Source organism: Schistocerca piceifrons, chromosome 1, assembly GCF_021461385.2.
Source record: "Schistocerca piceifrons isolate TAMUIC-IGC-003096 chromosome 1, iqSchPice1.1, whole genome shotgun sequence".
NCBI classification, from domain to species: Eukaryota; Metazoa; Arthropoda; class Insecta; order Orthoptera; family Acrididae; genus Schistocerca; species Schistocerca piceifrons.
Genome location: NC_060138.1, coordinates 133,359,144 through 133,372,458, shown reverse-complemented (window position 1 = coordinate 133,372,458; position 13,315 = coordinate 133,359,144). Strand labels below are relative to the sequence as shown.

The 13,315-nt window shown below is 40.4% G+C and overlaps 1 protein-coding gene across 1 annotated transcript in view; it reads left to right on the top strand.

Moving 5' to 3' along the window:
• LOC124788995 (speckle-type POZ protein-like) overlaps positions 1–11,093 on the top strand; it is a 67,587-nt gene extending 56,494 nt beyond the window's left edge. Inside the window, exon 4 of the mRNA XM_047256317.1 lies at positions 11,028–11,093. Coding sequence (XP_047112273.1) covers positions 11,028–11,093 — 66 coding nt within the window. The remainder of the gene's footprint in view (positions 1–11,027) is intronic.
• The last annotated feature ends 2,222 nt before the right edge of the window (positions 11,094–13,315 follow it).

Genomic DNA, 13,315 nt, shown 5'->3' with positions numbered 1-13,315 from the left:
TATCACTCCTGTACAAACCACGAACACAAATTACAGCTCCCGGTGTGTATACGTAACCATTCTTCCCAGGCGGCATTGCGATTGGAAAGGGAGAAACCCCAGCATACGGGGTGCCATTGGATATGCCATGTACTTCACAGCGATTCGCAGATATGTACTTAGGTGTAGATATAGGTAACGTTACGAAATCGTTAAGGTAAAGTGCGAATCTAGTCTCCTGTACAACGCACGATCTCAACTCGCGTTGCCTGAAACTCAGCGCTCAACTAGCGAAAGAATTGCGTTCCGTATTTCTGTTGCTGACGAGAACTTTATCTGATTACTTCTCTCTACCGCTCCCTGTCGTAGAACGTTTCCGAAACGTGGGAAACATCGAAGAAGATTGTGAATTCGAAAAACCTAAATGTAATCGAGTCATAAAACGCTGTAATTCCCTCCTTCATTCAGAGACAGCTTCAGACGGAAAACAATCGTTGTGAGACCAGTGCATTCAGCGTTGGATGTTTTTATTGTGTTTGTTCTTTAAGGGAACAGACCCAGATAAAATGTAACTGATTGAAACCAGTAAGCAATGGATGCGAAACTCATTTGCAGTTAGATTACCTATTAATGGTGTCTGACTTTACACAAGGTACCAGCCATACACATTCTGCTAGAACACTGATAGAAATATTTCCAAAGTATAAATAATTGTACTATAATTGCTCCACTGAATTTTAATATTTTAGATTGTTTAGGGCTCCTTGAGCAGTAGAAGGTACGTATGAAATTGTACTTTTATTGCATTTACAGTGTACTGCACAGTCTTCAAACCGATATTTAACGAGAATTAATTATGTAGGTCGGAACATTAGGAGAACTGACTAGAAACTAACTATGGTAACCTCGGAAAAGAAATTACCACGTCCTGCTTTATACGAACACAATGGAATTTTGTGAAAAAGACGAACCATGAAAGTTGATATAGTTATAATGATGGAGGTCATCATTTCCAGGACACGACATTTTCTAAATTTTGCTTTATACCAAAAATGTGTTTCAGTACACTGGATAACACCCTTCATTTACCATTTTTGTCACAGCGTTTTCGTCTTCTAGTCTATATGCCATCGGCTTCGCCACCTCAGGAGACACCATATTCTTCGTCTTCTTTTCTGGGTGTTAAGTGGCACTAGATTTGCTTTATTGGCATCACTTTCCTCTTTGTAGTTCAAAGTCAAGTCCGATAATAATTTCTACAGTAAAAGATTACTACAGCGTTACAGAAGAGATGCAGAATTAAGTTATTACAGATTGGAAAAGAAATTACAGAAAATTGTAAACAGCTAGGGAAACTGCATACACAACTTACATCTTTAGGTAAGTTGCGAACTCTTTGACCACCCTTCCCCCTCCACCTCTTAGTGCCACTGTCAATCGTTTACACAGTAACTTTTTCTCCTTTCCTCCATAATGCCCAACAGTATGTGTTCAGTCTTGCTAATATTCTAATGACTCTTTTTTCCTTCTCACTGTTTGAACCTATTGCATATTCTAATATATTCTTCTCTTTATAAAAGGTTCCACTATTATCTTCCTCGTTCGACTGCTCTACATACATTCCTTTTCCATTCCTTTTCTCTCTAACTTCGTCACTTGAGTTGACATTAATTTTTGTAAGCAAAGTTATCTGCATTTTTAGTTCCAAGGAGCTTAAGGTGAAAGGGTACAGTTCCATCCAACATTGAAAATAGGTACAACATTCTTCGTTATTCTTGTCAGTATGACATATTTTTTGTAAAAATAACTCAATTGCAATTAACACAGTGAAGCCGGATACCAGTGTGGGAAAGAATGACAATTTATTTATTTAATTGATCACATGTGCACTCCCACAAAATAAATCCCTACATCCAGTTTGGTGTGATCTGTGAAATGAATGAATGTATGGTCGCCTGCTAACCACAGATAGTGAATGTGAATATATGATCATCTTTGAGACGATCCTTTGGCCACCTTTGGTGGATCCAAAGAGATGAAACTTACTGGAGCTTTGAGCGCCTGAAATGTGGCTGACCAATACGGTAGCATGGTCTTCCCCCACCTCGACAGAGGTGCGAGATGACCTGAAGAACGCCCATGTTTCAGCACTCTGCCGCTGGATCTAGTGTTGGTAAGACCTGTCTTAGGCGTGCTCCGTAAGGACAAAACAGTGGAGACATGGTATGCATGTAAAATACTTAAGAGTAGTTCAGAATAATAATTTCTCTATTTCAGGAACTTTTGTGGGGAGAATTAAATGTCAGGCAGGTAATATTAATGGGATCGTAGTAATCTTCGGAAGTGAGCAACGGTCACAATGAAACCACGTGTAGCAATAAGTTGAAATACTTCCGAATGCTTAAGTTAAGCTGAATTACTAGTGCGTGTACTATAAGTTGGAAATATTTAAGAAATGGCGTGTGCAGGACTTGAAATTAGAGACGAGTACTTCCACATGGTGAGTACTGTGTGAGTCTCAATCTGTGTATGAGACAAAGGATAAAGAGAAGTACTCGTCCATGGTATCAGTTGAGGACTCGCGTGTGTGATGAATATGTTCTTAATATTACTTTGTGTGTTTTGTTTCCATGTGGCGCTTGATTCAAACTATAATACTCTGAGAGAGAAGCAAGGTGAGTCAGCTGTCTATCCAGCAACGCCACTTGGCTTGCATTGCACAGGAAGACGTGCATATATTGTCCAGAGTTCGTAGTAGGAAATAAAAGTTACGAAGTGGGGCAGTGTCGTGTGGAACTTGGATGAATACTAATTGAAGTGGGAAAGCTGAAAGTGATGTGATTATAATGTTGTGACTATTCCTTATGTCGTATTCAATGTTGCAGTGTCGTGTATGTCATGTAATTTAAGTATGTATGGTTTGCTTGGGACAGTAGCAAGGTAGTTTCAGAGGTAGTGGGTTATGCATGTTCCTTTTGTACCGCTCGGTCTGGAGGAAAGTTTCGTGATGATGGTTGTGAGAGTCGAAGTGTGAGATACAGAAAAAGATCCACCATCCTATCCAGAAAGTGCACTGTAGCATTAAATAATTACGAGACCATAAGATAGAGAATCACCAATGTAAAGCCATGCCCACTAGGCGGAATTTCTCATTTGTTATTGTTGTAGGTTATAGAATTTGCATGTTTAGGTTATAGAATTTATCGGAATAAATAAGATGGTGAAAAGAAAAAGATTGGTGGCCTTTTCCTTCGAATTGTATGTTGTCATGATATCCAGAACTTATAATGTGTGCGCCATTAATATTCAGTGCGATGGCCACGTGTTGATCAAAGGCGTTAAATAAAAAAAGAAAATGTGGTATTGCCAGTGCGTAGTGAACAGTCAGAGTTGTGTAAATTACTAATAGTCAGACGTGCTTTTCCGTTGCGTAATATTCATACAGAAGAATAATTTGTAACTTAATTGTGAGTACTAGAGTTCATGTTACTCGATAAATAAGAATGAACCCACTCGCTTGGCAGACCACTCATCTTGCAGGCCTGACTGCTTGATGCCACAGCATGAGCAAGGCATGTGGGTGCCTCTCAAAGGTTCCTCGCATTATTTCTCTTGTTTGTGATTCTTGCATGCTTGGTAGCATGTTCGATTATAAGTGCGTGAGCAATTGTTGAAGTACTATTGCCATTTGTGTTCCTCTGTTTATCTTACTTTATTGGTCCCCACACACTGGTTAATCAGCATTTCGATCTCACTTATCTGCCTCTATGTTAATGACTTTTTTGTTTTACATGGTTTTATTATTCTCCCATTGTGACTTTCATCCATATAGTCTCGTTCTTCCATTATTCTTACTGATTCTTGTGTCTCTCTGACCCACAGATTCCTGCTCTTTTCATTTTGACTTACTGCCTATATACTAATATACATAACGAGCAACCATTTAGACAGATAAGCGATGTATCTGCAAGACTGCAGTAGCAATGTCGCCACTTGTGATGTCAGGCCCAGGTATGTTAAATTGGACTTCATTCAACACGTACCAAGTTCGGCTGAGAGACCTACGCTCCATCCAATTAGATGGCGTAATCTGCTGTGGACTGCATTTCTAACAAGCTGTCGAATGTTATGAACTGAATAGATCGAGCAATCGATTTGCGTTCTCTTGAGTTAATTCTCATTGGTGCTCCGCATGATCCAGTAACACGTCTGACAGAGCATAGTCTGTACTCTGTCATCTGGCTTGCGCCCTTGGACAAAAGGCAGGCGTTGTCCCCTGCAGTTTTATTGCTGGCCTAAACTTTCACTCTAGGTGGACTGACGCCTCGCCGCCTGGAGCTACAACCTCCCAACGTATTTTTCTTCCGTTCACTCCACTCAACATTCATTCGTTCAGTATTTGGTATTCCAATCACTGGCCCATTGACGTTTAATAATCTCCTACAATTGTGTAGTCCTGCTGCTAAGGATACATGGTTCCACTCACTTTAGAAGTGACACGGTGCAAGATCGAGTCCAAAGTGAAGAAATTAAGAGCTTTAGTTATGTAACTACACTAAAATTCCTGTGCTGAAACTAAGCACCCACCAGCATAGCCGTGCGCGTTAAAGCACCCTTTCCAGATTCCTGATGGATTAACAATGAGGGTGGTCTGCTGGCCAGCTTGGATGAGGTTTGTACGCAGTTTCCCACATCCCAGTAGATGAATATCAGGCTGGTAAACGATTCACACTGAAGTTACGCTAACCGCAAACGTTTGGAAAAACTTTTCATCAGTTTAACTTGAATAACTCTATATGTAGTTACTTGTGGTACCCATATCCCATCGCTGTGAGTAACGGGTTGGTGTCATTAATAGCCGTCCTCGGTGACTGAACGGTTCTAGGCGCTTTAGTCCGGAGCCGCGTGACTGCTACGGTCGCAGGTTCGAATCCTGCCTCGGGCATGGATGTGTGTGATGTTCTTGGGTTAGTTAGGTTTATGTAGTTCTAAGCTCTATGGGATTGATAACCTCAGGTGTTAAGTCCCACAGTGCTCAGAACCATTTGACCATTTTTTGTCATTAATAACAATTCTGACCCTGCGCTGAGCAGAGACTCAAGAAAAAGAACGAATGAATAAAGTCAGTCCTCAAATTGACTAAAAACTCCCATGATGGTCAATATTATTCAAAATTAACAGCATCACTAGCGGATGGCTTTTATAAGGGACCTGCAAAAAAGTCAGTAAATTGCTGGCCTCTTAAGATATCTGATTTATAATGTAACTGGAACTACAGGTTTTCGTCTTAAGTAAGTTAAACTTTATTTGTTATACATTCTGTATAGTCTCAGTGAGCACTTGAGCATTTGGTGGTTAGTGACAGCCCCAAGATATTGCAGGCGGAATCTTCTGTATGCCGGCACTGTCATCTGTAAAGTCCCCTGGAATTCCTAACTTTCGTCTTGATCTCTGTACTGGAAAGATATTTTTAGCAATATCTGGCCGAGAGAAGTACTTGAATACTCTCAGAGAAGGGAGTAATGTTTGCAGCAAGCAAAAATAATCTCAACTTCCTACATCTGTTTTATTGATGCCTTTATACATTTTAGTTCGAAGCTCGTGGTCTCGCAGTAGCGTTCTCGCTTCCCGAGCATGGCGTCCCGGGTTCGATTCCTGGGGAGTCAGGAATTTTCACCTGCCTCGTGATGACTCGGTGTTGTTGTGTCGTCTTCATCATCATCATTGATCTTCATTACGGTCGGAGGAAGGCAATGGCAAACCACCTCCACTAGAACCTTGCCCAGTACGATAGCGCGGGTCTCTCGCATCGTTCCCCTACAGTCAAGGAGTATGGGACTTCATCACCATACATTTTATCGTTCATACAGAAACAATCTGTGTTAAGTGACGTGACAATATGAGCCCTGAAATGATTTTCACTAATGTTGTTGCAACATCGATCACGTATAACGTCTAAATCGCTCAAAATTGATTTCTGTCAGGAAACAATCACTGTTCTCATTTTTGCCAAACCACAAGAGTTTGCACAATATCAATTTACCGTTCACTATTTATAATTTGCAGCTTACCTGTCTTTTAACAATTGTAAGAAAGTTTGTTGCTCACATTTGCAAGAGTAACTGCATTTGTGTCACTTAGTGCATTGGTATTTAGTAAAACTTACCAAGTTTATGCTCGACACTACTTTGTGCACTAGAGAGGGAACTCATCTGACGCTCGCTGCATCCTGTCCCAATTTCGCTAGACACTCAGACACTCATTACCGCCACAGTCCATGACAACTCATGGTGTGTCGCTGTAGGCTGCACCTTTTCACGGCCCTGGCTTCCATCTGCAACAGTATTTTTTTTACGTAGTGTTCGGAAATATTTGCACATATTCATGGTAGCCCTAATTTAACAGTATTATTCTAAGTGATTTTTGGTTTGATTCTTTTAAGTCATTGTTGCAATGCCTGTAAACTTTATTTTTAAATTCTGAATTGTGTAGATTTATGCTTCCGCCGGTGTATGGGATTCCACGAAATGTTCACCCACTTGGGCTTCGTAATATTAGTATCTGTTTCGATAGCTTAAATAAACTTACATTCGATAATCTAACTATGCAGGATCATAAAACCCATCTGTGTAAAAATATCTTAGATTCTCGCTGAGCAGCGACCACCTGATATTTCAAAGAATACCTCACGCGCCACGGCGCGGAATACGAATTGTTCACAAATTGTATCGATAGAGATATTTTGTGTTTCTTATTTTTTGACAGCTGAAGAATTGTAAGCTTTATTTAAAGAAACAGCCAGCAAGGTATAAAATTGAAATGTACGGGGCCTATTGTTAGAAATACTGACTATGATAATTAAATTGGTTATTGTGCTCTCAAATGCTGTAGTGACTGCTTATTAATTAAAGTATTTCTATACTATCCATCTCCTATTAATGGCGACAGAAATCACGGAGGTTTTATAGTTTTCATACAGCTACCAGGGACCGGCTGCATGTCGGCAGACGTCATAGTTAAGGCAGAAGGCGCATTGCTATTGACCTTGTTTGTGATTTAAAGCCAACTTCTTTTAATGTGACGTGTAGTACAGCAAAGAAAATTTCCAGCTCTGTCTGGTCCCTTACGTTTCTCTCTTCGTAGTTGCTGTGTTTCATATCCGGTCGTGATTGAAAAAGATCACGACACAAGTACATTAAGCGGCAATGCGAACTTTGTTCTTGATCCTGAGAACGCTACGCCTTCTGCAAAGGATTTCAGGTGAAATATAGATAAACTATAACTTACAGTAATTAAGTTTTTTGAAAAGTCTTTGCTCTTCCCGCCAAAAAGCGGTGCAAAACTCACAACACATTTCTGAACCTTCACAAGTGAATAATAATTTGATGAAAATATAAATATATTATTTAAAAAGAAATACACCATACTTGGCTCCCGAACAGGGACTTCACTGAAATCAAGGAAATCAGTCCTCTTGTGTTTGCTGCTAATATAGATGTATCTAACAATACATTTATTTTTCATGTGCACGCTACGCGCTTATAAAAGTGTGGGCGAAAATTTCAAAGAGGATAAACGAGCTGATGGCGGAAACGGTGAAATTGTATGCCCAGTTGCCGTCTTTCAAGACACCAAACGTAAGTTACGAAAAAAATTTCATGTGCAGTTGTGACGCTTCAGTAGTACAGTTGTCTTTCGAGCTACATTACCATTCTTCCTTTTATTTCCATCTGCACATTCAAAAAATCAGCTTAAAATAATTTTTTTAGTCAAAATTTAGTAGGATTTGCAACGTAGTGTCTAAATTCCATTGTTGAGTCTTGATGTCAGTGTGTAAATATGGCGTCGTGTTACATGTAAAGTGCTAGCGCGGTGTGCTAATTCAGTTGTTTAGTGTACCGGTCTTCCATCTTGTCTTCTCCGCTTCACTTCACAGTCGCTTGTTGGGTGAGTGCAACGCCCATACTTGACAGACAGCACGTGACCTGACGTCACAAGCAAAGGACAGACGACCCGGGTAGCAGAACGCGTGTAGCTGACATAATACTGTTGACAGACACCGTGACATGGCGGAAGGTAAACAGAAATTAATCCCGACAGCAGGTGACAGTGACGATATGAACAGCACTCAATATTCATTGCGCTCACGTGCAAATTGCATGCGAATGGAGGCGGAGGCTAACGCCAGTGATATGATTGACACAGACCAAACAATTCAAACGATTCCCGCGGGTAGCAACCCAACTGTAGATACGAATGCTATTCTCCTTCAAATTGAAAATTGGATGGCAAATAGTGATAGGGAAAAGGAACAATTGCGGTTAGAAAAGGAGCGAAAAGCAAGAGAGAGAGATGAACGAGGGGAGAAAAACAAAAAAAAACCTAATGCGAGCTTTTACCGATTTAAATAAACAATTTGAAGTGGTAAAAACTGAAATAACTACCGACTTTGAAAACTGATCTGAATACCCAATTGGGCGAGGTCAAGTCGGAAATAAGTAGGCAAGTCGAAGCAATTAAAGCTGAGATCCGTAAACATGTTGAGGCTGAGATCAAGCAGGTATCTAATAAATTTGATGGAACACTAGGAGTTGCCAGGGGTGAAATTAATACCACGGTAGAAGCATACCATAACGAAACTGTAGCATTAAAGGGTAATTGTGATATCATGTCAAAGGAGGTCAGCGCCGTGATACTGGCTGTCACTAGTATGGGAAAGCAAGTAGATGATTTGACGAAACAAGTAGAATCACTTTACATAGAGGAGCTGGTAAAAATTACGGTAAAGGCTCACGTCGAAGCGTTATCCGACCACTACACAGAGTGGATAAAAACCAAATACCACCTGATAGAAAAAAAGGTAAAGACAGAAGTGAAGGAAGTAGTAAGGGAAGTTACTTTTGATCTTTTGGCGGAACCAGGAAAATCGGGAGACACCGTGTTATCTGAGCTAGGACAGATAAGGCGAACTTTGGCACAAGACCTTCCTCAATGGAAGCAGCAGGTCATTGAAGAGGTGCAGACACTAAAGAACAAAGTGGAAAGTCCCCCACATCCGATGGGTAGCGAATGGAATCACTCCCCATACCGAAATGACAATAGGCAAATTCATTACAGACATCCACTTGATCACACGTCACACCACAGTCCGACAGACACAGTGCATAACCACACTAAAGTGAACAGCCCACCAACACACATAACACAAATGCAGGAAGAAAATGTATTGAAACAGAAAGCATTTCCAACCTTTCACCGACAAAAACGTGACATACACCAGATCGTATTTTTGCGAAACTTCTCTGCAGTATTTCCGAACAGTTGCACAGACAAGCAAAGAATACAGTTTGTAACGGGGTATATAACAGGAGATGCCGCCTTATGGGGAATAGAAATGACAGACAAGTGCAGGAGCAATAATGAATTCGAGCAGGTGTTTCTGAACAATTTTGGAGTGATGGTGTTCAGCAGCGCTTAAGAAAAGAAATGTTCAATTCGAAACACGGCAGTCTCAGAAGATATTTCGAAAAATATTTAGCAAAAATTAAATTCTGGAACTCGCCAATTACAAACAAAGACGCGATCATGATTTTGAAAACTAAATGGCCCATCTCTATAAGGGAGAAATTAGTTAATGTTTCTGAGGATGATACCGAAGCGTTTCTTTCCATATTGGACACATGGGATTCGATTCGCGAAGACGCGGTAGCAAATGTTGGTAGCACTCCGAATGAAGTGAGCAGGCGAAACAGTGGAGGTTACGCGGTCAACAATGGCAATGAGGGAAGATCACGCGGTAGCGACGCTTACTACCAACCGTACGGTGGCTACAAAAATCAACAGGTGTCGTACGGAAATGGACAGTTTCGACCGAAGGATAATAATAGACAACGGTACGGTCGAATGGATAGTACACAACGGCCACAGTACGGAAACTCAACACACAATTATCCACAAAATCAGTACGGAAACAAACCATCACACCAAGGAAATTATCAGAGCGGACCAGTCTTTAACAGGACGCGTGAGTGAAAATCACATAAATGGCATGGGACAAGTGGAGGACAACAACATTTTGTTAATAATGACAACACAATACAATGCATGGCCCAGAATACATTTCGACCTCCGACAAATACAAATATTTCCGGTCACTCAAATGATTATGCAGGAAATCCGAAGCTGAAACGGCAAAGGACTACACAAATCTATTATGCGCAAAGTGGATCGTACACGGGACAAGAAACTTGTCCACCACCCTTCGTGCCACAGTCACAACACCAACACGAAACGGAGGAGACGTTAAGGGCGATAGCCGATAGGGAGAACCATCACAATCAGGAAAACTAGAAACAGCATTTTTTTAGCCTCCACAAGAAGCTGACACCAAAATCAGGCAGTCGTTGATTTCACTGACAACGTATGCAAACCTCCGTAAGAAAGCATTTGACGAAAAGGTACATACAGTTATTGAATATAGAGAAGGTGAGATAATCTTACTAAGGACTCATTTTAAACCATCGAAGCTACGAAAGAAAAATCGTAACTGGCAGCGCGTTTATGAATGCCCATACGTTATTGTCAGGAAGCCGCACACAGGATGTTACTTGCTAGCCGACCCCGTGACTGGAAGGATTAAAGATCTGGCCCACCACAGTGTCTGAAGAAAATTTCACAATGGTAACATAAGAAATTTACAAGTATTATTAGTACGAGGCAATTACAAAGCATCATCAGAGAACAAGGTAAGTCGTCGACCTCGAATGATAACTCAAGAAAAATTACAAGCCATCAGTTAATGAGTCTGGTGGTCATCAAACAGTGCTGACTGTATGAGGGAAGTTTGTACCGACATGTTAATGGAATACAGGTAAAAGAAATTGCCAAAGACAGAACTAAGTACTAATTTTTAAGTTAGTATACAAGTATATGAGGCATGCTCGTGTGGTGATCAGCCCCCGATATGTATAAATCAAAGAGGAAGGAGTGATCAGTGCCCTTCTCTCAGGTCTTATAATGAAGTTATTTTTTTTTTTTTTTTTTTTTAGGAACTAAAGTCTCTCGGAAGACAAGTTGTAGTCCTGTGTAAAATAAAGGCTCATAACTTCTCTTGACTAGAATCAAAGAATAACAGAGGATATCGTAATGAGAGCGACACATTACCTAAATGGCTCAAATGGCTCTGAGCACTATGGGACTTAACATCTGAGGTCATCAGTCCCCTAGAACTTAGAACCACTTAAATCTAACTAATCTAAGGACATCACACACATCCATGCCCGAGGCAGGATTCGAACCTGTGACCGTAGCTGTCGCGTGGTTCCGGACTGAAGCGCCTAGAACCGCTCGGCCACCGCAGCCGGCCATTACCTAAAAAAAGGAGAAAATTATAATATGCTAAAGAACATGTGTAAGATCCGATGCTTAGAAGAAGTAATGTATGTGAAAAGCTTAATTAGGAACAGAGTTTTAAAGTCTATGGAAGATAAGTTATGCTGACGCAAATTCGAAGGTGTAGCAAGTAAAAGAAGGGGTAGAGATAACACTATATTATAAGTTCCACGGAAATGTAATACTTAAGAAATGCCAGCCGCAAGACTAAATGTAGCGATTAGTAACATGAGTCCGCAATGCTTTAAAGAGTGATTCCGCAAAAAAACAAATAAATAAATAAAGTAAAATAAAATAAAATGAATGGATAACAGCTTCATGCAGAGGACTATAGAGTCAAGTAATCAAGTAAATAATTGGTCAAACAAGCACATACATAGAGGCATGTAAATGAATCAATTATATTTTCTAAGTGAATGACAAGCAAAAAGCAACTGCAGCAGCATAAGCGCTCGCATACAAATGATTCTTGTTTAGAATGATAATTTTTATAATGTCCAGATTATTTAAATGCTGAATTTTGTGTTTCTTTATAAAATCTTATCCAAAATACCGACCCCTGAGAATCCTTCAAACATCCTATTCCAAGGATCAGCTCGTAGAGGTTTACTTCTACTGTCTGGGAGAAGCAACTCATATTAAAAGCGTGTAGGTTCGCGGCGAGATCAGTTAACTTTTGCTTACTGAAGCCAATTAGAGTCAAGCCACTGGTTTGGCATGCAATTGAGTTTGCTGTCTGTGTAACAGGCGATTAGTCCGTCATCGCCGGTATATTGTTAAGCGAATAGCATTCAACATGGAAAAGGAGGTAGTCTCTCTGTCTGGAGGCTGTCCTCCATTTAAATAACACCGTAAACACACGATATTGGACACATAAATGAAAAGAGTAAATAAAAAGAGGCGTGTTCTCAAAGAGGAAGTCAATTACTCTGTCTCTGAGACAATTAAAAAATTTCATAAGAATCTGACGGTAAAGAATGAATGAAACTGGTCGCTGAGTTTATAAGAGGAGATTGAAAAATAGTCTTAAGTGAAAGACGTAAATTTTAACTGGTAGACGAGAGAGAGCCATAAAGAAAATGATCGACAGCAGTTCTGGACCGGATACATAAACAAACTATGTAAATATTATTAGTCAAGGTATCTAGTTATCCTTCTGCGAAAGTGTTATTTTTGCAAAGAGAAAGTGACATGAAGGACGACGAGCGCCTGTCAAAGTGAGAGTGAAAATTTGTGCGCCGAAAAGCGAGTCTGTGTCACGACTATTTAAACCACAACTTGTGTGTATCAGTTTTATTTTTAACGTGTGCAACGGTCAGTGAATAAGTATCGTTCGCCATACAGCCCTCGCAAGCCAGCAAAATAACTTCTTTTCACTTACCTGTGAGTCCTTTACTGACAGTTGACGAGTGGTACGACGAGATAACTACGTGCAGGCTTCCTCGGTGAAGCAACAGCATTAATCCTCAAACAACGTGCTTTAAGCGCAGCACGTTGTCGGCGGACAACACAACACACACCCAATCTACGATTGCGCGCATGATACGGGCCGGTGATGGTCTATCAACATTCCCGCGCAGCGGCGTATGACGAAATAATGGATATTTGAAACTTTAATGGCCGGGTTCACGTGGCTCGCTCCGGCAATAATTGAGACTTCATACTACTTTGAAGGACATTGTTCTATATGCGCATAGCAAACATCATATTTTAGAGACTGAAAGAGAACGATTTGTATTAAGCAAATAATAATATGGTAACGACTAAAATAAATTCGGTCACGGTCAGAACGAGGTTGATATTTGACTTAACCGCTGGCAATAAACAATTGCAGAAATCAGCGCGAAATGAAAGAAAGAAAGAAATGATCCTTACCCATCCTGGATCCATTGTAATTAAACCGATAATTTTAAGTAATACTAATGCAGAGTATTCTCTATTTAGG